This window comes from Balaenoptera acutorostrata, chromosome 14 (genome assembly GCF_949987535.1).
Source record: "Balaenoptera acutorostrata chromosome 14, mBalAcu1.1, whole genome shotgun sequence".
In the NCBI taxonomy this organism is placed as follows: domain Eukaryota; kingdom Metazoa; phylum Chordata; class Mammalia; order Artiodactyla; family Balaenopteridae; genus Balaenoptera; species Balaenoptera acutorostrata.
Window position 1 is genome coordinate 75,383,255 of NC_080077.1, and position 26,247 is coordinate 75,409,501.

Sequence of the window (26,247 nt, forward strand, 5' to 3'; positions counted from 1 at the left end):
AGACTGAGGTTCAAAAGAGTAATGGAAAACACTTGGGAGTTGGAGGAACTGGAGTTGAGTCCTGGTTCTTCTGTGAGACCATGTGCATGTCATTTAAACTCTTGAACTTCAGCCTGCTTGTCCGTAACATGAGTGTAATGAAACCCCATTTTCAATGTTATTATGGAGATTAAATGAACTAATATATTGAAAGTGTCTGATAACATAAGAGGTACTATGCAAACTTTCATTCTGCACTGAAGATGAAGATCGTGGTAGGGCTATTTTAATAAATGGTCACCAAGTTGAAAAACTAGAATGGTAATGAGACTCATCCATATGACATGAGGAAATGGGGAATGTTTAGCTTAGGGAAAAGTGAGGAGAAAGAGTTAGATGTCAGATATTTTCTGAAGGGCTCTAGTTGTGAAGAGATTTCACTTAAAGAAATTCTTTGCAGTGAGTCTCCCTGTTACTGGAGATATTCAAGCCAAGACCGTACAGTCACATGTTAGGAATATTGCAGGGGAGTTTAATTCCTCTCAGGTTTCTACTCTTGGGGATCTATTGTTGAAATATAACAAACTTTTAGAATTGGGTTAAGATTCCTGATCACTGATTCCAAGGTCTGAGAAGTACTGAGGATGATAGTCCTATAATGGAATAAAAATGGCAGAAAATGATTTTTAAAAATTCATTTAGCAAATATTTATTAAACACTTACCGTGTTGCAAGGTGATGTGCTAGGTACGGAGGCATTTTTAAGGAGCCATTTCTGGTGTTTCATTGTTTGAACCTATGAGATTCTGTTCTGTTTCCAACCACTCTCTCACCTTTTAAATGTATCCCGTGTCAGTCTGGATCATTCCAGGTCTGGTAAGAGAGATGATAAAATGTTAACATTGCCCACTACTTATGTTCTTGTTATTCCAACTGATTTAGTTTCCAATTTTGTTGGAACTTTCCTGCCTAGATTTTAATTCTCCAGGGTAGAGTCAGAATGTGTTGAAATGACCTCCTAAAGAAAAGAAAGGGAAAACAGATCACCTCATACAAAATATGTTTTTGCATCGTAGGCTCTGAGGATAAAATATGTGGCTAGATGAGTACCGTACCAGAACCTTAATGCTATTTAAACATATGGATGAGTGCATTGTGTGTATTTTGTGTATTTAAAAATTGAGATTTTTGTTTGAACAGTGTCTTTCATTTGGTGTATTTCATGGTGACTTATCATAATAGACTGCTTTAAATCGTCTGAAATAGCAAGACATGAATTTCAACAATGACTTCCCCAAGGCTAGAGAAGTCAGTGGGAGCTCAAACCGCTAGGTAGACAGTTTTTGGTTTTCTTTTTTTTAAACTCATATGCAGGTGTAAAACTTTTATGAGGCTGCTTTAACGAGGCCCTTTGGGATTTAGGGTTACTTATCTAAGCTCTTATTAGAAATGAAAACTTTTCTATGTTTAGCCCTGGAAAGCAAAACTGATCCTAACAATACCATAAGCTGGGAGAATGAATCCTGTTCTGCAGACTGACTCAGAAATAAAGTGCAGGAACTTTGGGGCTAGTGTCTTCAGCACTGATGTGATGGGAATGGGATAGTGACAGCGGAGCCAGTATTTCAAAGTCTCCTTTAACTAAAAAAGTTCAGCTCTACTATGCTGGTAATTTAGGGTGTGGCATGACTTATTGAAATGGCTTCCAGCCCAAGAATCCTGTTTCCCAGAGCACTCCAGTGTCTCCATCGGAGTCTTGTTGCCCCAGAATCGTGTTGCCTGGTACAAGGTCTGTGAGCCCTTTTCATTTACGGCATCTGCACTTGTTGAAGTCTTTGACTTCTGCCCTCCCATGCTGAGAAGTGGGCCATGGGAGAGAGGTTGTTTCTAAGGTTAATATGCCCAAATCACTCTGTACGTAACCCAGCGGAAGAGCTGAAGTGGCTGCAGGAAGAATTTTGCCATCTTGAAACTTGTTCAGCTTCTTCGTAGGTATCTTCTGGTTTGATGAGTCTGGGTACTGCCGTGAATCTGTTCTCAGGCAGACCCTGGGAGTTAAGATTTTAAATTATCTGTGATGCAGTACAATTATGGGGAATGAGGACATTGTGAGGGGAGAAAGCAAATGTTACAAAATCAGGGGCAAGATCTTTTGCAGACTTGAAGAGCTTATCAGAGTCAATTTAGCTTGGGTGTGTCCAGTCCAGTTGGTAGAAATTTTAAGATGAGAAAGTGAGCGGATAAATGGATGAATCCATGGATAGAAAGGTAAGGTAGAGAGATGGATAGACAGATAAAACTTATTGTTGATCACATGATTGTTGGTGAATAGGTTTCTGTGCTAAAGAATGAGTAAAAACAGTTGGACAAACAGACACATCTGAGTGAGAGCATGGTGACAAATGCAGAATTTTGAAGACATGTATGAAGTGACCACAAATGAAAACCTGTAGCCAGTGAGCAATTTTGGATTATCTTTAAGGATCTTTCTTCAACAATTAACCTTAATAGTACTAATGGAAGTCACTGGAAGTAGTATATCACTTAGTGGAATCTGGGAACTTCTGAGTTTCCACCTCTGATTCTGAGACAATAAAGGGAAGAATAAGGGTGTACAACACACAGATGATATTTCTAAGGAGGGAAGCACAGAACCACCAGCTGGCAGTTATGGTGCAGAGTATGGAGGTGACAGAAGGCAAACACCAAGAGAGAGGCTGATGGCAGAAATGCTGGCTGAGGTCCAGAGGTAGAGGCAGTACAAGCATGAAAATTTAAACAGGTCAGGGAAATGTCAAAATGCACTTAACTTTAGGAACTTCTATTCTGGAAGAATCTCAAAGCAGTTGCAAATGCAAGGAAGACTGTATGCACACTTGGTTTTAACTCTTCAACTTGAGCAGCTGTGTTAACAGTTGAGTTGCTAGGCACTGTCAGGAATAGAATATTTTAATCTTGGAGAAACCCAACTGTTAAAACAGCTGTTTGGTCTGATTAGACTTAAGCTGGCTCTGCTTAGGTAACACAACCTAATGGGATCATAGCACCAGGCAGATTGGCTGTTATTATGATTTTATTGGACATAACAAAAAGACAAACGGATGCTAGGTTGATTGCGAGGTCGGACACTGACATTCCGAAGAAACCACGCTCTCTTGTTTATTTTGGCAAAGTGCAAAAGCAACTGTCATGGGCTTTTACCTTGTTCCAAGTTCATGGAAATTACCTGAAATAATTTTGCCGTATGTTCCTTGGATGCAAGCTTTTTGTTCCTGGCACTTAAAAAAAAAAAGTCTCCCTAGTTTTATTCACACCTCTTTATTATCTCCTAACAATACATAATATACCTGCTCAAGTCACCTCAAGCAGTCAGTCATTTGTATATTTATTTTGTATTCTTTGTTTTCTAAGCAAAAAATGCTGTTAATAGCAACCACCAAGTTTGTCAGTTTGCAGGCAACAGATTTTTAATATCTAGAGCAATTTGAGTGACGCTAACAGTGATGAAAATCTTGGGTTCCAAATTTACCATCTCAAGTACTTTTTTTCATGGAAAAGATGGCTGATTAGGTTAGTTTCAGTAAATTTTTAAGTTAAAGATTGAAAGTACTTGTAAGATGATTTGGTTGATTTCTTGCATAAAAACTAATTTTACTTTATGTAATGTTAATATATATTTTAAACATTCAAAGATAGGTTTCATTTCATATATTTTCAAAATGAAAATAGCTTGACTTTTTGTATGATCACCAAAATAGTCATATTCATTGTAAACATTTGAAACAATACAGGAAAATATAGTATAAGAGAGCAAGCAGAATTCTTATAATTTCAGTCCCCATAGGAAACTGCTATTAACATTTTGGCACTCTTCCTTGTATATACCTCTTTATGTACATTACACAGAAAGATATGGTTAGAAGATTTAGTTTTATATAAATTAATTTTAGCTATATATATTGTTCTTTATTCTTCTTTTGCTTTTTTTTTAACTTGTCAAAATAGTGTGACTGTCTTTCCATGTCAATATAGATCTGCAGTCATCATTTAGGTCTTCATTTTTGGGGGTTTCATATTTTGAAGTAGTGACTTATTTCTGCTAGTTTCTAAAACTCAATGTTGTAAGTAATTAGAAAGCAGAATTGAAGATGATGCTTGGGATGTTAATAAGAGATGAACTTAGGTATCAAAAGTATACTTTCACTGAAAATATATGTTTCTTTCACTAACTAAAGCAAGTTTACAGGTTTTGAAAGTTTGTATCAATAAGTTAACAAAAAACCCCAGAATAAACAAATGGGACCTAATTAAACTTAAAGGCTTTTGTACAGCAAAGGAAACCATAAACAAAACGAAAAGACAACCCACAGAATAGGAGAAAATATTTGCCAACAAAGTGACCAACAAGGGATTAATCTCCAAAATACACAAGCAGCTCATGCAGCTCAATATCAAACAAACAACTCAATCAAACAATGGGCAGAAGATCTAAATAGACATTTCTCCAGAGAAGACATATAGGTAGCCAAGAAGCATATGAAAAGATGCTCAACATCACTAATTATTAGAGAAATGCAAATCAAAACTACAGTGAGGTATCACCTCACACTGGTCAGAATGGCCATCATCAAAAAGTCTACAAACAATAAATGCCAGAGAGGGCATGGAGAAAAGGGAACTGTCCTGCACTGTTGGTGGGAATGTAAATTGGTACAACCACTATGGAGAATAGTATGGAGGTTCCTTAAAAAACTAAAAATAGAGTTACCATATGATCCAGCAATCCCACTCCTGGGCATATATCTGCAGAAAACCATAATTCGAAAAGATACATGCACCCCAATGTTCATAGCAGCACTATTTACAATAGCCAAGACATGGAAGCAACCTAAATGTCCATTGACAGAGGAGTGGATAAAGAAGATGTGGTGCATATATACAATAGAATATTACTCAGCCATTAAAAAGAATGAAATAATGCCATTTGCAGCAACATGGATGGACTTAGAGAGTATCATACTAAGTGAAGTAAGTCAGACAGAGAAAAGACAAATATCATATGATATCACTTATATGTGGAATGTAAAAAGATGATACAAATGAACTTATTTACAAAACAGAAATAGACTCACAGAAAACACATAGAAAACAAACTTATGGTTACCAAAGGGGAAAGGTTGGGGGGAGGGATAAATAAGAGTTCGGGTTTAACATATACACACTACTATATATAAAATAGACAGTCAACAACTGTATAGCACAGGGAACTCTACTCAGTATTCTGTAATAACCTAAATGGGAAAAGAATCTTAAAAAGAATGGATATATGTATATGCATAACTGAGCCACTTTGCTGTACACCTGAAACTAATACAACATTGTAAATCAGCTATACCCCAATATAAAATAAAAAGTAAGTAAAAAGTAATCATAATTTAACAAAAAAACTTTGGTTATAAATGAAATATTTTTGTTATTTTAAAGTAAAGAATTAAAAGCTTTTCTGGTTGGACCATCAAGAAGCATTGTGGTGCTGTCTTCCTATTTCTTAGGCTAAAAAATGCAAGCTTTCCTCATTTTAACATTCACAAATAATTTCTTATTATAGTATAAATTTGTTCGGAGGATGGCAACATTTTTCTATTCACAGTGTGTTGTATTGCTGTTAAAAAAAAAAAAAATGACAAGTTAGCTTTTGTAGCTCCCCTAATGTCAGTAAATTCAGGTGCTTAACTGCCTTTCATCAGTTCCTGAGAATAACTTGAAAACCTTTCTAGAATACTGATTTCTTGAGTATCCCACATTTAATACCCCATTCCCACCCCCACTTACACACACACTTTTACAGGGATGATTACCCACATTTTCAGTGTCTTTTTCATACTTTGGTCCCAAATATTGAGAATAGCCTCTCCAAAATGAACAGAATGTAGAATAGTGAAAGCCAGTTATCAGAGATAGCTCATTTCAAGGGTATGGTGGCAAGGAAAGGGAAACTATATATTTAATAATTAAAAAAAAAAATTGTGGCCTTTGGGGGTTTCAGTGAAATTGCTCTCAGGTTCCAAAAGCTTCCATTTAACAAGATCTCTTTCTGCCTTGGAAAAATTTAGTCAAACATTTCCCTCTTTGACTCAAGATGCTCACCTAGGGGGTACTTCTTAATCCATAAAACCTTTGAATAGAACTTTGGAGTATACTTGCCAGTCTCCATAATCACATCTCTTTAGGGTCTGCTAATGGGTAAACGAGAGGTATAAAATTTAGGAGACTCTATGGCCTGACCTGGTAGATCTTATGGTTTATATTCATTTTATTAAGGTACAGAAGAATCAAATTGTTACAGGGGAATTGAATTTAAGTTGGTAGAAATGAATTTTCTCTATGCAAAATAACTTGGAAATTGATTCTCTGACCTTACCTGAAATGGGTGTGGCCATCTGGGCTTTCACGTTACCAGAGTTACTTTGACATATGTTAAGTTAGTGATCTTGGCATTTGGATTCTCATCTCTCCTCATAGAGGGACAGAATTTTTAGTCATCAGGATGCGTCTTCTGATGAATCAGAGAGAGCCACTTGTGATGTAGGGTCATGCAGTCCAGTTACTAATAGCTGGGATACCAAGATTGGCCAGGCCTGATTCATCTAAATGAGTTACACCATTGCCAACTGCCCTCTCGTGAAGGAAGAGTGTCTGGATTTTCAAAAGAAGGCCATCTGAGAGTGGACTTAGGAGGAGTTGTAAAGAGTAGCCAGGGATGCTGAAGATGATGGTATTCAGTAAAGGCAGAGGAGGGGAGGGGTGGATGGTGCAAACCACCAGGAAACACCCATTCTGAAGCCACGGGCTGATACAGCTCCGATAGATCATCTGTCTCTTCTCTGCTGAGACCAAATGTGTTTTCACTGGACATCTCAACACGGTCACTGCCAACCGATTTGAATTGAGAAATGAAGATAACCTGTTTGTTATACCAGGTCTAGGAAATATACCAGGTCTAGGAAATAATAAAAGAAGAAGTCTTAATCCATTGCTTTGTAATTCATGCATCATAAGCACTTTTCCATCCACACTGGCAAAGGACTTAAACTGTGGGACAGAGCAGGTAGTGTTGATCGATGGACGTGTTGGCTGCGGTGGCACCTGATGGGACAGGGAAGATAGGGAGGCCCAGTGTGAGGTTTATTTATGAGAATGTCATCAGAGTGGACCTAATTTATTACATCCCAACCTCATACATTGACTTCAGTTATTCAGGAAAGGGATTAAAGGATTGGAAATGCATTTCTCAGTCTCCTTTTCAACTAACTTCCTCTGGTAATGTATTGAGATAAAAATGTCAGCCAGGGGCTTCCCTGGTGGCGCAGTGGTTGAGAATCTGCCTGCCAATGCAGGGGACACGGGTTCGAGCCCTGGTATGGGAAGATACCACATGCTGCGGAGCAACTGGGCCCGTGAGCCACAACTACTGAGCCTGCACGTCTGGAGCCTGTGCTCCGCAACAGGAGAGGCCGCGATGGTGAGAGGCCCGCGCACCGCGATGAGCAGTGGCCCCCGCTTGCCGCAACTAGAGAAGGCCCTCGCGCCGAAGCGAGAACCCAACACAGCCATAAATAAATAAATACATACATACATACATACATACATACATACATACATACATACATACATACAAAACAAAAATGTGAGCCAGGAGACTTTCTCTTTAAAATGCTTCAAAAACTTTTTCTAACTGGTTATACTTACTAAAATATGCTAACACAAATACTATGATGTATAATTAGTTGGAACTTTTAAAATATGTTATCAAATATGGTAAATTAGAAATCAGATTTTGACCTAAAAAACAGTGGTTCTTATGCTGAGGTCCATGAATCTTAAAAACATTATGCTAAGTGAAAGAAGCCAGGAGAAAAAAGTTCATATATTGTATGATTCCATGTATATATGAAAGGAGGGCACGAATGGGCTTGGGGGATTGGGTGGTCTGAGAAACAATCAAAATTCTGGGCAAAATTTTCTTTGTATAAATAAACACCGTTGTAGGGAGAGACTTCATAGTTTTAATCATCTTATCATGGAAACCTGTGACGTTCAAATGGTTTGGAAATCACTACTTGAAAGCCTTTTAAAAAATGAATTTGTATCCTTTGTCCTCCTTTTATAAATATGTAGTAGTTCTTTCTATCACAATGGTTTCTGCCCTCTGCCTGTGATTTTAAAGATTTTTTGTTTATTAACAATACCATTAAAAAAAAATAAAGCCCTTATGGCTTATGAGTTTGTTGTCGTTTCTTAGATTTTTCTGGAAAGATTCTTTTTTATAGATTTGTTTTTTACACTTACGCCATTAACACATCTTGACTTTAATTTTGAATATGGTAGAAGTTTTTAAATTTATTTTCTTCCAAATATCCTTTTGTATACTTGACATTTTCTACACCAAAAAGTTTTAAAAAATCTGAAATTAGCTGGCCTCTTTAGATGGACTTCTTTAAATTATGACATCTCTAATGATATTACTTCTAATTATGACGTTTCTGGCACGCATGTTCTTAGGGTCAGTTCTCTTCTTTAGTGATAAGGATAATGCCAGTCCGATGTTCTCAACAACCGGTATCTTGCAATATTACAGTCATTTACAAAAAGCAAAATCTCTTATTATTTTTTGGCATGAATTAATACACTTAATTTTGAGATTGCCTTGTTGGTATCTTATTTAAGCAGAACCATTTTCCCTGTGCTTTCTGATATGTGGGAGAGAGAAAGAAGTTTATATTTCTCTCTTGATAAGCTTATAGGTCTTAGGAGCAAAGTTTGAAAGCCATAGCTTTCAGGAATTGTGTACCAAAATGTCTTCTCTCAAGAGCCCTTTAATTCAAAGAGAGTTGAAGAACGGTTTTGACATTTGTGATTCGAAAAGCTCATTTTTTCCTGTGATTTTCAAAGAAAACACTGTAATTTCAAAGAAATACTGTTCATCACTTAAAGAACCTTATTTTGAAATTTATAAGCAGTAGTTGGTATGTGCATTTTTCAAGTTCTATTTTTATGAATTAGTACTTTTTAAATATTTAAATATGGAGTTAATACGGCTTATCATAACAGATATGCCAGTACATTTAGTTGTTGCAGAATTTTGTGTTCTTGACAATATAAGAATTTAAAAATTTTTGACTCTGTCCAAATTATGTATTAAATGGTTGTATGTTTTTAATGATTCTAGCACTAAGTTTTGGTCATTTGCCTGATTTGGTATTTTGACAGCTTAAATTAATGAGATTATCATTGTCAAAGCTTTGAAATTGAATTTTAAGAATCTACAGGTATAAACAATATTATATTTCAACATCATTAATAAAGGCTATTTGCTTTTTTAGGTCTTTCTAGGACTGAAGTGTCCAAATCAACTACTAAAATATGAGAAACATGAGATTTAAGTTAAATATTTTTAAGTTGAGCTCTTTTATACCGTATTACAGTGTGTTGGACTCTTTTGATATAATTGTAATTTTTGGTAGAGGTGTTATATGATCTCTATTTGTCATTTTTGCCTTTGTTACATTAGATGACCTCTATGTTTCCTAGAAGACTGTATCACCTTTCTATTTTCTCAAGTTCTTTTCTTAATATTGATTGGTGTTTGATTGATTCTCAGTTTCACTATTTTTGTTAGAAGTGATGGAAAATGACTTTTTTTCTCCTTCTCATTGCCTCTTTTAAAATAGATAGGCCATAGCTGCTTCTCTAGGGAATTTTGTCAAGGCAGAAGTTTAGAAATAAAGATGGTGTGTCCTCTGCTTGCATTTGGTCTCTTAGACTGAGGTTACCTGGCTGACAGCTCTGGTCTCCTAGGAAGGCTTTTCCTCTTCAGTGCTTTAAAAATCACAGAAATAGGTTTCAATTGATACTTAGTTCATTATTCTGTTTGAAGTATCGTGTTGATTTTATAGGTCTAATGTGATTTAGGTCTATGATGTCTTTGTAGGAAATACCAGAAATAATCCAGATTCTGGATTATTAGAATCCTGTTTCTTAAAATGTTTATATCATTAACAGAAATTTGTATTGATATTTGAGCCATGGGTGGATAGTCTCAAGTATCACCTCTGGCTTAAACAACACATGCCCTAAATAATACATAATGAGTTTGGTACTTAGATTAAGATAAACTGAATTTTCTCCCTCTTTCCTTCCTGTTCTCATTTCTTTCTTCCTAAATTAAAAAAAAAAATTAAAAACATTAAGTGAAGTTTTGGAGAAAACTTACCTGTAGCTCTAACTTTCCAAAACAGCTATTTTCATTTTTCATGTATTACTTTCTCTCTTTCTCCACAGATATGGATGTTTCATGTGATTAATGTTTTATGCAATTAAAATTGTAAAGAAAATTTATAAATCTTAACACTAAAAAAAATAAGTCCTGGGCAAATGAAATGTATACTGAAGAAAAAAAAAGGATAGGATGAATATTAGGATTTGAGAGCCATATTAGGTCCAGCTGGATTGTCTGATGTCAAAAATAAGGCTGTTCAAAGTATTAAAAAATGACATGTTCTGAGATATCTAAAATTTATCCCAAAGAGGACTCAGGAGATAGGATTTAGATCAGAGTAAGTAAAATTTTCTTCTCTCATTGCAAAACTTGATAAATATCAAATATATCTGCTTGCAAGCTCTAATAATAAAATTTATGTAAAGCAAAAAAATAAAAAATAAATAAAATTTATCCCATTATTTGCCCTTGGGCTTCTCTATTTTTTTGGATAAAATTTATTAAAAAATATCTACTATGCTTTTGCTCTGTTTATGATATAGCAAAAAAAGAATGAGATTTAGATGGAGAGGAACATGCTTGAGTTTCTTCTCCATCACTTACTGACTATGTGATCAGGACAACGTTCTTCACCTTTCTGAGCTTCAATGGAGATAAAAATTGTTAAATCACAGAATACTTTAAGATTGGATTAAAAATGCCAGTTTTGGATTTACATGCCATACACATATAATTACAGAGAAACATGACTAATTAATATGTATAACTAATTGTATTTTTTCTTTGTGACTATGGTTATCATTTGTGGAATGAATGTTCTTTTTATGTAACTTTTGGTGGTTTGATACATTGGTTATGTTATGTATAAACTCCAGGATTTTATGAGGAAACTTGGCTTATCCAAGATCACTTGCTGGTGAGTGACAAGGCAGTGCTAATGTATTTTATTTTCTATTTGAGTGTCCTTTTTGATAGGTCACACTGTAGCCACTTAGCAACATGTTGATACCTTTAAACAGCATTTAAACATTCCTTTGCACCACAGATCACATCAACATCATAACATTAACTTGTTTCTGATTATAAAAAATAACACTTGGAAAATAAGCAAGAATAAAGAAGAAAATGTAAAAAAGAGGTTATTATATTCCTCTCATGGAAATAACCGTTTATATTTGTGTTGCCTCCTAATTTTTTTTCTCACTGTAGAACTATTTTCGCTTACCGTGATATAGGTGTATTTTCCCATGTTCATCTTACCACCTTTCTTATTCAAGTTTTAGAATATATATGTAATAAAGTAGCAGCTTATAAAGGGTAAAATAATTTCCTACAGAAAAATGAAGATACTCTTAACTCTATCTTTTACGAGCTAAAGAGTTAAAATGCAGAAGAAACAGGCGTTGGCAGATTCCTTTACTAAGGTCCTGCTTGTGGTTTGTTTGGAGAGGGTAATGCTACTTACGATGTCTTCAGAGATCAGTGTGGTACGATGGGAAGAGAGCAAGGCTTTGAATTAGGGCTCGCTTGAGTGAATCCTGGTCCCATCACCCACTAGCTGTGTGATGCTGGACCATCACTTAAACTCTCTGACCTCTGGTTTCCTCAACTTTAAAATGGGATGAACATGCCTGCCTTTCAGGGCTGCTGTAGGATTAGACACAACAACCGTCAATAGAGTGCCTGGCCTGCCGTCTGGATGGGTAGGCACAGGTGAGATGATAGTCAGAAGCAACCTAAGGCCTAAGACTTGTCAAATTTAAGCATTCAATATGGAGAGCATGTTATAGCCATAAGCCAAGATAACTCTGTTCTGAAACGATTTAGTTGTATAATTCACCATTTCCTCTTTCTGTTGCAAATATGATTACTGCCAAAAGAGGAGAAGAAAATGATGAAAAGTGAAAGTGGCTGAAGTTGATCTCTGATTGGCAGGACCCTTAACTATGAGCTGCAGCAGCCCCGGTCCAGGTTGCCGTGTTCCCTTCATCTTGGGGGACACCCTTGCTGACGGTCTGCGGCATGATGAGCCAGGGTTAGGGTTGGGGGTTTCACAGATGAGTCCCCAAGGGACATTCACGCTCCAGGCCTCCTCTTGTCGAGGCAAGAGATCCAATTCAGAAAAAGCAAATACCTTTTCAAGACACTGAAAAAAATTTCAGAATGAAAGTAGCTTTAGTCAGCCCTATTGTGGGTGATAGGGCAGGCGGTATCAATTCTGAAAACTTAAGTTGTTGATTGAACATACAATAAAAGTGAAAAATCACTATTGCTTTTAGCCACTAAAAAAGTCAATACCTGGGTGTATCTGAGGAACAACAACACTAACCTTATCTTTATTTCCACACTAGCTGTGGAGTTAGAGGAATCCACAGGCCGTGGTTGCTCACGTCTGATCTACGATGAGTCAGAGATGTAGACACAGCCCGGATAAGAATGCAAGGAGGGCGGTGGTTAAGGATTTTAATAGCTGCAAGTACAGTATTACGCAAGTAGTTAATTCTCATAAGGGAAACAGGAGGCTGTCTCCAAGAAGTGTTACCTACGTGGTTCTTGCAGGATGAACAGAAGTTCACCAGTAAGGATAACAGCCTTCTAGGCCCAGAAGACTGTATGAGCAAGACACAGCATGTGTAGTATATTGCAGTTCAGGGAATGGAAAGTAAGCGTGTGGTTTGTGGGTCCTAAGGAAGGAGGAGGGGGGGATGAGCTTGAAGCCACGGCACTAGTATGACACTTGACTTTTACCAAAGACAGCAAGATGTTTACTTCCATGCCAGTGAACTGTTGGGAATGTTATATACTTGGTAAAAGCAGAAAGAATAACTTCGCCAATCAATAGAAAAGAGTAATTTTTAAAACATAGAAAAGGCACTCAACTGTGCACTTGCTGAAATAGACCATTTTTTAGGAAAGTGGACAGTGTCCTTTTGCAGTCCAGCGAGTAGGCAAGTGCTGCAGAGTTAACTCCCCACCACACATCAGAGATGCATCAGCCTAAGTAACCTGGTAGACCGCACAGCTAAAGCGTCTGCTGTGGCTTGTCATAGAGAGTGTTAAATCCCTTATGCCCTCAGCCACTGATGCCCTCTCAACTTCCGGAAGTCACCACTGATCCGGTTAAAGGTACCTTTACAGAGAGAGGTTTAAGGAAAGGCAAACATGTATTTTTAAGCGAAAATATATATTTAAAATACACATCTATTACTCTTTCAAAATTAGAACAGCGATAAGAGACACTTTGGTAGGGGCGCAGGCAGGAAATACTCAAGTAAATAGAAGAGTTGATAGCATAAGACTCGTGCTCTTCTTAGTACGTTGTATTCTCATAATGCTTTCCTGATTTTCCCTTTACTTTAAGCACTAGATGGGAAGTCAGGAAACCAGGATTCAGAGCCAGCCACAGCGTTTTCTAAACATCAGCCTCATCTCAGACAGGTCTCTCTACTTTTCTAGCCCTCCGTTCCCTCATGTCCCTGGTGAGAGGATTCTCGAGTAGGTCCCACAGGAAGTAGCAGAGCTGCTTCGCGGGCCTCTCTGGAAGATGACGGGGTCTTCCGCCAACCCTTCCCTTGCAAGAGAGCAGCTTCACTCTCGTTTGTATTATGAACAGGGGCTTTTATAAGAATTATTGATAAAAGGATTCTATCACTTTTTAAGTCTGGAAAAAGAAACAGAACCAGATATTTCATGGGGCATATCCAGGTCAGAAAGAATTTTCACATGTGGAGAATGGGATAACAGTAGTTCCATTTCATAGCTATCTGGGGATTGAACAAGATTACTACATGTGGAACAGGGCATAGAACAAAGGAAGCTTTTGATGTGTTAGCTATTAACCCCCCACCCCAATAGGTCCCTCACAAATGAGACTGCATTTCATACAACTCTTAAACTTTGAGTATGAGCTGTTGACCTGAAGAAAAATTGCCTAATCCCTCTGTTTTCTATCAAAAACACTATAAAAATGTCTTGTACATGTTCTCTGTGAATTTTTAGTATAACCATTTTATTTCTATTTCTTGTACATCGCTCTTTCTCTCCCACAACCAAAAGTTTTCTCCTTACATCAGGTTTTTGAAATACGTCTGACCGGATGGAATGATGAAGTTGCACCCATTGGTGTGTTTCAGGCTCGCCAGCTTGTGGGAAAGTGACATCAGTGTCCACTGCCTCACCCTGCCCTCTGCAACCTGCTTGGAGCTGCTGTTGATCTTGTCAAGGAGTAATGCCACGTTGCCTCCCTCCCTCCGCTGCATGAATTCTTTCCAGGTAAGGCGTGGCTCCTTTACCACGGTGTGATTTCTCAGTTTGACTCGTTATCGTTTTTTAAGGATCCTGTCTTTACCAGGCGCTAGCCCACGGAATCCCACGTTTTCACAGGACAGTAATAACGAGCACAACGCATGTATTGCCTTGTTCTGTCTCTTTCTAAATGGAGCCTCAGAACTGATCAGATAATTGTCTAGTAGTGGCCGAACCCATGTCTCTCTAACCCGGGGTTTGTTCTCGTCATCTCCGTCTTTCCTGCCTCCGAGAGAAGAGGCGAGAACGTTCGGCAAAGACACCTGTGAATGCCACTTCCCTTTTCCCAGCTTTGCCCTAGAACAAGGATCTTCGGCCATCATTAGGATCTTTGCTGCTTTTAGCTTGCAGTCAGATTGCCGAATGGAGGTTTAACAGTGGCTGCATCCCCCCCCGCCACTCTCGGCACCTTTTCCCTCTCTCCCCGCTCCCTCCCTTCTCTGGGTATTTATCTGTGCTCCTGGTCAGAGCAGTACAGAACAGAACAACACACGTGGACTGACCAGCAGGAAGACGCCTTCCCTGGTAGGCAGCTAGTTGTCACCAAGGTGGCATATGAGAATCCAGATGTTGGCTGGTCACTTCACTTGTGACCATGTAGCTACTGAATGTTATTGAACTTCTCTGTGACTCTCGGCATTGGAAAAATATTCCCAAGCCCTCTGAGCCTGTTGAGCAGGCCACGTGCGTTGCTGAGAAATGACTGAACGTGGGTGGCTTGTTTCTACTTCTGAATGGTTGCTGATGTGTCCTGAGATAACTTCAGAATTGGCGGATATTGCTTGGTGCATCTCTGTGGTAAAACAAGACGTGGATTTTCCTATGAAATATAGCTCAGGAATTTGGTAAAAAGAATAATAATAATAACTGCTCCATAATAAGTTGCATCAGTATTCTCCTGGTACTCCGTTACATTGATTGTCTCTGTGATTTTCTTCCTGATACACACATTTCGGACTTTGGCTGTGTCATACCTGTTTGAATTTATCATTACTCGATTGTCAGCTTGAAGGTCCTAGATTCAAGGACCAGAGAGAACACCTTCTCATTTTGTAGGGGAGGAAACTGAGACCCAGAGAGATGGAGTCAGTTGGCCAGGGAGTAGCCAGCATGTTAGAGACAGAGCTGGACTCGCCAGGCTTATGCTGGGTAACAGCTTCCGCTACCCAAATTCAGTGCTCGCCGAAGCCCCAGGAGGTGGACGGGGCGTGAGTGGTCATATCTGCCTTGGAATGTCCACAACACCCCCCCTATTATGTAATTATTGTAATTATTTGTCTACTGCCCTGAACTGGAACTGATTTAAAATTCTGTGTATCAATCCATATTTCTTCTAAGTTTTGCTCTTTGGATTGAACATTGAACACAAAAGTTCGCCCACAGACTTTTATGGGAGATGCGAGAAACTTAATAGTGGTTGTCTTTGGGGAGCGAGGCTGGAAGACAATTATTTTTTATTTCACTCCCTTCTACACTGTTGGAAGTTTTTATATGACGGGTGAGTGAGGAGCAAAAGAGATGACTCGGACTTGGAGGATTTTACAGCCTATTGGGGGAGATAGAACCGTCATCCATGGGCGATATAAATCTAGAATCATTTTATTACAAGGTAGCCTCCACGCAAGTCTTAAAGAGATTAAAGGTAAAAGAGTAATCTAGGTCGGGCGTGGGGGATTTGAGAGGAGGCCCAATCTGTACTTCTTCTCCAGGAGACGGAGGAAAGCCAGCTCCTTCAAGGTGCTCACCTTGAGCACACATACACACACAGGCACGAAAGCCTGGCCCGCCCTGCGTGCCGTCCGTGCTCGCTCCCGGCACCTCTCATCACAGGCGCTCTCACCGTCGGGACGTGAATTGCTGACTGTCCCTCTCTATTAGTGACTGCGCTTCTTCTGCTTTCACTGCATTTGCTGAGCATGATTGTCAGCGGCACACACACGCTTTTCCCGGTTTCAGAGGTACAGAGAAACTGGGCGCGGGTTCACAAACAATGTCTGCTAAAGAGATCGTGTCCCTGCCGTTACCCCTGGAAAGATGCATTCTTATCAAGGACACGCCAGGAATTGACTTCCCCACGCAGGTCTTCACTCCAAGATAAAGGATCAGTGAACAGGGAAGGATGTCTGTCGGGATTAGAAAGAGATGCTCTGCTTTTTCATCTTCAGAACACCTACCTTATCAGTTATTACAATGGCAAGGAACTGGGCTGCTAATGTTGCCGGTGTTGGGGATTTATTTCTTCAAGTGGAAACTCACTTTAGTGCGTGTTTTTTTTGTTTTTTTTTGTTGTTGTTGTTTTAAAAGAGCTGTGTTGGCAAGAGCTGTAAAATAGTAGAATGACACTTGTTAAAGATACCATCTTTACATTTCCAGTTCTCTAACTTTCCAGGGCGAGTCAGTTACTGTGAGCAATGCTGCTTTTTCTGTAAAAATGTCATTTTAGGTTTCTGAGGATTCAGACAGCACTACTGCCTGAGCTCTTATCACTGCCAAATCCCAGAAGGAAGGGTTTATCTTATTAGTTAGAGCCATTAATGCATATGAAATTCTAACTTCTTAAATTATAGTGCAACATTTCTCCCAGGCTAACAGGGATATCGTTGGGTGGTTTTGTTATACTTTTCACTTCCGCTCTGGTCCAGTACCTTAATATCCCTGGTATGATTCTGAGCAAACAGAATGTAGGATTTGGTTGAGAATCACTGGTGTATTGCTAATCACATACCATAGTTGTTGCAGCCCCAAGAAGGATGGACTTAGCACATCACTCCCCGCTTACGGTTCTTCTGTGACTTCCTGTTGCAGTGAGAACAAAATCCAGACTCCTTATCCGGACCTACAAAGCCCAGCAATATCTGTCCCTACCTCCCTTTCTGGCCTAATCTCCTGCTCGCTCCCTCTCACTCACTCTGTTCCAGTCACACTGGCCTTATTTCCTGCTCCCTCTCACGAGCTGGTCCTGGCCGCAGGGTCTGTGCACTGCCTGTTCTCCGTGCTTCCAGGAGAATACTCTGGACCAGAGCTTTGCATGGCTGGGTCCTCTTGTCTTTCAGGTTTCAGCTCAGGTGTCCCTTCCCCTAAGAAGCCTAACCTCACCCCCACCCCCTGCCCCTTACTAAATTCCCCCGCTCCCTGTCACTATTATTCTATAATCTCACCTTGTTTTATTTTCTTCATGGCTCTTTTCACTATTTAGAGTGCTTTTTCATTTTTTTTTTGTTTGTCTTTTTTCCTGTACAAAAATGTGTGTTGAATGAGAACAGGGAGAATGTCTGTTTTTGCTCGGTGTTGCATCCACAGAACTTAGGGCAGTGCTCGGCTGTAGGAAGCATTTAATAAATATTGGCTGGCTGGCTGGCTGGCTGGAGATGGGTGGACGGACGCACAAGTAAAATGCAAACTGGCATGGCCATTTGACATTCTAGAGAATTCCAAAGGACTGAGCTAGGGAGAAGCAGAGGCATGGGCAGTACACCCTCAGGGGCAGAAGCAGCAGCTTTTTCCCTGCCGGGACACGGTGGACTCCAAGGGTAAGGTCCAGATTTGAGATACATCAACAAGACTGAGCATAGAGGGGTGTCTGAAATGACAGCCCGGAGCTCTGTACAAATGAGAAAGACTCGAAGAAGGGGTCGACCTTGGAAGGAGCTGGCAAGATCCAAGATAAGCAGAATGACCAGTAGACAGGTCCAGGCTTCCTCTGGGCCCTGGAGACCACAGGAGGGGAAACCGGAGTGATGCTTCGGTGCCAGAAACCGAGGCAGAGGGGACTGGGGGTGTCGACGGCTCCTTTGGAGGGGGCGGGCGGCAGCTGCTGCCACTGTAACTGCTGCCAGTTTGATTCCCCTCTGAGAGCTTCAGAGCTCTGGGGGGAGGTGGCGGAAGGCAGTTTCCATATCCATCTTGGTGAGCAGCATCTGGCTTTTTAACCCGAAGTCCTGCAGTGGCAACTTTAAATCTGAACAAGGTCTCTGGAAGGTAGAACCTTAGAGCACCCAGGTTGGATCCAGGACTGGGTCGGGGCCGCTGGGTTTAATGGTTCTGTGCCTCTTTCTTAGAATCTTGGACTATTGTAGCTGGAAGGATCAACTAGTCTAATGACTTTACTTTTATAAATAAAGAGCAGAGCCAGGAAGGGTAAGTTGTTATTGGAGACTGAAACTCTGATTCCTACGTTAGGCTTTTTTGTGCTACACCTGATTTTCCCTGTTCCGTGGGACACAAGTTACTTAGCATATAAATAGGTGCCACTCATAAAAAACCATGAGATATTTAATCATCAGATAATAATAATGCAAATTAAAATAGCTAATATTTTGTAACATTCTCTTTTTTTTAAATTATTTATTTATTTATTTATTTTTGGCTGTGTTGGGTCTTCATTGCTGTGAGAGGGCTTTCTCTAGTTGCGGCAAGTGGGGGCCACTCTTCATCACGGTGCGCAGGCCTCTCATTATCGCGGCCTCTCTCGTTGCGGAGCACAGGCTCCAGACGCGCAGGCTCAGTAGTTGTGGCTCATGGGCCCAGTTGCTCTGCGGCATGTGGGATCTTCCCAGACCAGGGCTCAAACCCATGTCCCCTGCATTGGCAGGCAGACTCTCAACCACTGCGCCACCAGGGAGGCCCCAATAGCTAATATTTATTCAGTGCTTTCTGTATTCCAGGCCCTGTTCTCAACGATTTGTACTTATTCGTTCATTTCATTTTTATGAGAAACAGCATGAGGAAGGTATATTATCACTATTATTCCCATTCTGCAGGTACAGAAACTGAGCCAGGGAGATTAGCTTGCTCACCCACGCTCACACAGCTAGTGAGTGGAGGAACAGAAGGTTCATAGCCTGGCTCTAGACCGCACCTCCACCCCCATTCTTAACCACCAGATAATGTTGCCTATTAACAGAAGTTTGGTTAAACAAAGTTAGATCTTTTTTTTTTAGCTGCAAGACTTTTCAGGGCCTTTCAAGTGTATACGGAGGCAGTGTGACCCTCCTAGTTGAAGAATGTAGTAAATGCTTTTAAAACTTGTTATCAGGAAGACTTTTCCTCGGGGCGTTTTATGGGATTAATGCTCTCAGAGCACAGACGGGGAGACAGTGTCCTCTCAGATCTTGAAAGATTTGGATGACAGTGACCGAGGCAGAGCGCTCACATTCTCAGTCTTTGTGTCAGCCTTGTTTATCTCCCAGAGAAGTAGTGCTGCAGGCTTAGTGGATTGTCAGAAGGATAGCATCTCTCCCTTTAGTGACTAGGTGGTTCTCCTCCTGGTCTGGGCCACCTTGATCCAAAGGTACAACAGGAACAATATGTGCCTGTGGCCCCTTGTGGTACACACTGACCCTGCCTGGAGGCCCAGCAGGCCCTTGGCTGAGCGTTGCTTTCCCGGTCTGCACCTGCTGCCCCTTCCGTTTCGCTCGGACCTCATCCAGTCTAAACACAGCGTCGCTAGGTAGTCATATGGCAAGGGCTCCCATTAATAGATGGGGCCATCTGGCTCAACTCCGTCTCTCTCCTAACCGATGGCTGGACTCCCACCGAGAACTCCCGAGGGGAGTCTATCTTGGGAGCTTACACTCAACTGAGAGAGTAGGAATGTTCTACGGCCTTGAGCTCCAAGTTCAGGAAGCCCCTTTTGTTCATTTGCATACCTTACCTCTAACTCCAAGCTCTGCGCACTGTGCCCGGCCATCCAAACTGTGTGGATGGGATTTTCCAGGCCACAGAGCCCCAGAACTGAGGCTTCTTTTTCTTACCCAGGTAAGTTGCTACATCCTACAGTAATTTAAATGTTTTCACAGACATTATCCTTTTTAAAATCCTCACAACAACCCTCATTTTAAAGGGGCATGGAATTCCGTGGTGGTCCAGTTGTTAAGACTCCATGCTTCCAATGCAGGCGCACAGGTTCAATCCCTGGTAGGGGAACTAAGATCCTGCATGCTGCATGGCGTGGCCAAAAAAAAAAAAAAAAAAATTGTTTTAAAAAATAATAATAATAATAAAGGGGTAGAAGGTAAGTAATGTAGGCAAGATCACGTCACTACCAAAACGCAAGGCTGAGTTTCAAACCTAGGTCTTCTGGTTCTGAGTCTATTACGTATTCCATCTCATGGCAGTTACATCAAAGAAGGTACCAAATGGTCCTCTCTAATTGCCCTGGGTCTTGCGCATCTTAGTTTTACCATATGGCAGTAACAGTATCTCTTTTATTAATATCATCCTTTAGAGAACCACAACCTTCAGCCAAGGGAGTAGCATGAGCAGTATGGATCCTGGCAAATAAGTTGAACTTCATCAGACTATAGTTTTATGTATATGCTGTGTGGTTGCATAATGCAGTGAAAACATGTAGAAGAGAAGAAACAAAAGAGCTTTATAGAGCTTATCTATTACCACCTGACAGGGTTAGTCAGGGAAGCTTCCTCAGCTCTTGATGGATTTGAAGTCATAGACTGTTCCACGGGGGAAGGTGAAGCTGATGAAGCGCCTTGACTAAGGGTTGCGTATACTTTTCCAGAGCAGGAAATTCTCAGTTATGTTACTTGTGTGTAGTTTGATTTTTTTTTTTTAATTTTATTTATTTATTTATTTATTTATGGCTGTGTTGGGTCTTCGTTTCTCTGCAAGGGCTTTCTCTAGTTGCGGCAAGCGGGGGCCACTCTTCATCGCGGTGCGCGGGCCTTGTTGCGGAGCACAGGCTCCAGACGCGCAGGCTCAGTAGTTGTGGCTCACGGGCCCAGTCGCTCCGCAGCATGTGGGATCTTCCCAGACCAGGGCTCGAACCCGTGTCCCCTGCATCGGCAGGCAGACTCCCAACCACTGCGCCACCAGGGAAGCCCTTGATTTTTTTTTAATAGATCTTTATTGGAGTACAATTGCTTCACAATACTGTTGCACAACAGAGCAAATCAGCCGTATGCACACACATGTCCCCATATCCCCTCCCTCTTGAGCCTCCCTCCCATCCTCCCTATCCCACCCCGCTAGGTGGTCACAAAGCACGGAGCTGATCTCCCTGTGCTATGCGGCTGCTTCCCACCAGCCAACTATTTTACATTCGGTAGTGTATACGTGTTGATGCTACTCTCACTTCGCCCCGGCTTCACCCTCCCACCCCATATCCTCAAGTCCGTTTTCTATGTCTGTCTCTTTATTCCTGCCCTGAAACTAGGTTCATCAGTACCATTTTTTTTTTTTTTAGATTCCATATATATGTGTTAGCATACGGTATTTGTTTTTCTTTCTGACTTACTTCACTTTGTATGACAGACTCTAGGTCCTATTGTAAATAGAGCCGCAATGAACACTGTGGTACATGACTCTTTTTCAATTATAGTTTTCTCAGGGTATATGCCCAGTAGTGGGATTGCTGGGTCATATGGTAGTTCTATTTTTAGTGTTTTAAGGAACCTCCATACTGTTCTCCATAGTGGCTGTATCAATTTACTTTCCCACCAACAGTGCAGGAGGGTTCCCTTTTCTACACACCCTCTCCAGCATTTATTGTTTGTAGATGTTTTGATAATGGCCATTCTGACTGGTGTGAGGTAATATCCAATTGTAGTTTTGATTTGCATTTCTCTAATAATTAGTGATGTTGAGCATCTTTTCATGTGCCTCTTGGCCATCTGTATGTCTTCCTTGGTGAAATGTCTAGTTAGGTCTTCCACCCATTTTTTAACTGGATCGTTTGTCTTTTTGATATTGAGCTCCATGAGCTGTTTGTATATTTTGGAGATTAATCCTTTGTCTGTTGTTTCATTTGCAAATATTTTCTCCCATTCTGAGGGTTGTCTTTTTGTCCTGTTTATGGTTTCCTTTGCTGTGCAAAAGCTTTTAAGTTTAATTAAGTCCCATTTGTTTATTTTTGTTTTTATTTCTGTTACTTTAGGAGGTGGGTCAAAAAAGGTCTTGCTGTGGTTTATGTCAGAGTGTTTTTCCTGTGTTTTTTTTTCCTCTAAGAGTTTTAAGGTGTCTGGTCTTACATTTAAATCTTTAATCCATTTGGAGTTTATTTTTGTGTATGGTGTTAAGGAGTGTTCTAATTTCATTCTTTTACATGTAGCTGTCCAGTTTTCCCAGCACCACTTATTGAAGATGCTGTCTTTTCTCCATTGTATGTTCTTGCCTCCTTTGTTGTAAATTAGGTGACCATATGTGTGTGAGTATATCTCTGGGCTTTCTATCCTGTACCATTGGTCTATATTTCTGTTTTTGTGCAAAATACTAACAAACAGAATCCAACAGCACATTAAAAGGATCATACACCATGATCAAGTGGGATTTATCCCAGGGATGCAAGGATTCTTCAATATACACAAATCGATCAGTGTGATACACTACATTAACCAATTAAGGAATAAAAACCACATGATCATCTCAATAGATGCAGAAAAAGCTTTTGACAAAATTCAACACCCATTTATGATAAAAACTCTCCTGAAAATGGGCATAGAGGAAACCTACCTCAACATAATAAAGGCCGTATATGACAAACCCACAGCAAGCGTCATACTCAATGATGAAAAACTGAAAGCATTTCCACTAAGATCAGGAACAAAACAAGGATGTCCACTCTCGCCACTCTCATTCAACATAGTTTTGGAAGTCCTAGCAATCAGAGAAGAAAAAGCAATAAAAGGAATACAAATTGGAAAAGAAGAAGTAAAACTGTCACTGTTTGCCGATGACATGATACTATACATAGAAAATCCTAAAGATGCCACCAGAAAACTACTAGAACTAATCAGTGAATTTGGTAAGGTTGGAAGATACAAAATTAATGCACAGAAATCTCTGGCATTCCTATACACTGACAACGAAAATTCAGAAAGAGAAATTAAGGAAACACTCCCATTTACCACTGCAACAAAAAGGATAAAATACCTAGGAGTAAACCTACCTAAGAAGGCAAAAGACTTGTACTCAGAAAACTATAAAACACTGATGAAAGAAATCAAAGATGATATAAACAGATGGAGAAATATACCATGTTCTTGGATTGGAAGAATCAATATCATGAAAATGACTATACTGCCCAAAGCAATCTACAGATTCAACGCAACCCCTGTCAAACTACCAATGGCATTCTTCACAGAATTAGAACAAAAAATTTTTACAATTCGTTGCAGTTTGATTTTAACTTTAAGAAACACACTGATATCCAGTGTCAACATTTCCATGACGTGAAAACCGTATACGGTGACCCTTGAACAACATTGGTTCAAACTGCATGATTCCACTTATACATGGTATTTTTTGGTAGTGAATATCACTGTACTGCGTGGTCTGTGGTTGGTCAAATGCGCCAATGGAAAGGAACTGCGGATGCAGAGGGCCAGCTATGAGTTACACACAGGTTAACCTCCATGTTGTTCAAGGGTCAGCTGTATTCAACTTCTCAATTGTTCAGAAATTAATCATTTTACAGATAATTCTCCCATCCAGCTACTTTTTCACTACCTGTTTTAATACCTGTATCCAAAGAAGAGAAGAAAACAACACATAAAAATTTGGTTTAGTCATTTGGCCATTAGTTGGCATCTCAGGTGAAAGGCTTTGATTGTATGGAAGTTTGAAGTTGTGGTTCCAACTTCAGAACTTTTTTATAGGTATATGCAGTGTATATAGGGGCTCCAAGAAATGGGTAGGCAGGGGCCCAGGAACTTTACAGATGAGGAGCAACAAAGGGGCTACAGAAAGGGAAAGTGAGGATTCTATCTCTACACCATTTTTTTCCTGTCTACTTTCAGACGTTACACTATGTAAATGGTCTTGTCTATCATATGCCATGCTCATGTCTAGGTAAATTATAGCCTTTATTATCTTTTAAGGTAACGTTTTATTAAATGATTATAAAAAGATAATCACCTTGATGATAAAAAATTGGGAAATACAGAAAAATGTAAAGGGAGTGAAAATCACTGGGAGTCACCAGGATTGACACTTTAGAGTAATTCTTGTTAGTGTCTCTTGTTCTATATATGTATATATACGCACACACACACAAATATATTTTGGTATAAAATTGGCCTCGTTGGAGATGCTGGGACTCAATTACTGGCTGTATTCTTCCTTTTCCTCTGTTTTGTCACTGGCATGAAGATAGTCAGCCTTCCCGGAGACTGTCAAAGGAGGGCTTTATAAACCGGGGTCCTGTTATCAGGTGGGAATAGAGGGGAGGGAGGCTGCGAGCCACTCCAGATGTCCAAGGGTTGCTGCAGATGGAATTAGGAGGCAGGCAGACCCGCATCAAGATGGGCAGGCGCTTGCTAGACAGAAACTGTCCTGATCCGCACGCACCGTCCAGAGATTCGAGAGCATGCAGCGTTGGTGCCCTCAGGTCCCAAGGCACGTAGGCCTTCTTTCTTTCCTTCTATAACGCCTTCGTCCTCAGTGGGCAGAGATGATCCGGGGTTGAGTGCCACTCATTATATTTAGGGAATCCAGTCTCGAAGGTGGTGATTACTGCTCTGGCTATTTTCAATCTCTCTCCTTAAAACATTTCTGAGAACTGCCTCAACAATTTGGGTGTGAAAAGGATGTTGCCCTAACCTTCCTTTCTGCCCCGTGGGGCGTTCTGTGGTTTGGGGAAATAAGCAGGTATCCTTAGATTCATACAGGTCTCTAGTCTGAATTCTCCATCCTCTGTCTCTTCTCGTATTGGACTCTGCTGTTTGGCCACATTCTAGAGAATACACGGAGGGGCCAGGAAAGAGCCTGGAGGTCTCCCAGAGGGTCAGCGAGCCCAGGAGTCTTCTCGCTGCTACACTGCTTCTTTCAAGAGGCTGCTCCCCTGTCCCAGATTCCCCGCCACATGCGCTGCTCCTCAGAAATTTCTATCCCTTCCAAGGAGTTGGGCTTGTAGGCAAAGCGGGACAGTTCCCAGGCCTTCCATGGCCTTTACTCTGAGGGGCTACCACTTGGTCGGGAGCCTGGTAGGGCTGGGGTGCCCTGGCTTCGGCCTTATTGAGAGAAGTAGGAACGAGGCGTAGCCCAGAAAGTCAATCATTCTGTCTCTTGTTTTGTTTGCTTGTTTTTAATAAGGTAATTTTTTCCCCCTGACCTTGAAGGGAAAATACATCCTCATGACAGAAAAATCTGGTATGTTTTTCATTAGCAAAGCAATACTTATTTGCACTTTGAGCCTAAAAGTATAGAATCTTCAAATCAAACAGGTTCAGTCCTTCACAGCCTGGCGGCGAGAGCAGGCCTGGCAGGGCCCGGGGAGCCTCTGTGATTGGAGGGCACTCACTGTCTCTGTGCCTCAGACTCAGTAACTCTGAAGTGGGTGAGGGGAGGCCTGGAGGACCGACGGGTTTGGCTGATTCTGCAGCGCCGGGATTATGGATGGTTCTGCTTCTTGTATGTCAGCGTCCGTAGGAAACTTGTTCAACATTCAGACTTCTGAGCGAGAGCCCCAGAGATTCTGCTTCAGTAACTCCAGAGGAGAGCCCAGGGATCTGCATTATAACTAACACCCCTAAAAAAATAAATTAATTTTTGGAAAGCAAAAACAAACAAACAAACAAAAACAACCACCCAAAACGTTGCTGAAAAAGGTTTTTGAGAACCAAGGTAAGAAACACTTCAATGAAAATGGAATGTATTCCTACCGAAGTGAGAAATGTAAAGGATGAAAATCTTTCAGTTATGATGAACACCTAGTCATCAGCTCAAGTAGC

The 26,247-nt window shown here is 40.4% G+C and overlaps 1 protein-coding gene across 3 annotated transcripts in view; it reads left to right on the plus strand.

Moving 5' to 3' along the window:
• Positions 1–26,247, plus strand: part of UBE3D (ubiquitin protein ligase E3D) — a 146,975-nt gene that overhangs the window by 75,941 nt on the left and 44,787 nt on the right. For all 3 annotated transcript variants that reach the window (XM_057527485.1, XM_057527487.1, XM_057527486.1), the window contains exon 9: positions 14,392–14,530. In XM_057527485.1, coding sequence (XP_057383468.1) covers positions 14,392–14,530 — 139 coding nt within the window. The remainder of the gene's footprint in view (positions 1–14,391; positions 14,531–26,247) is intronic.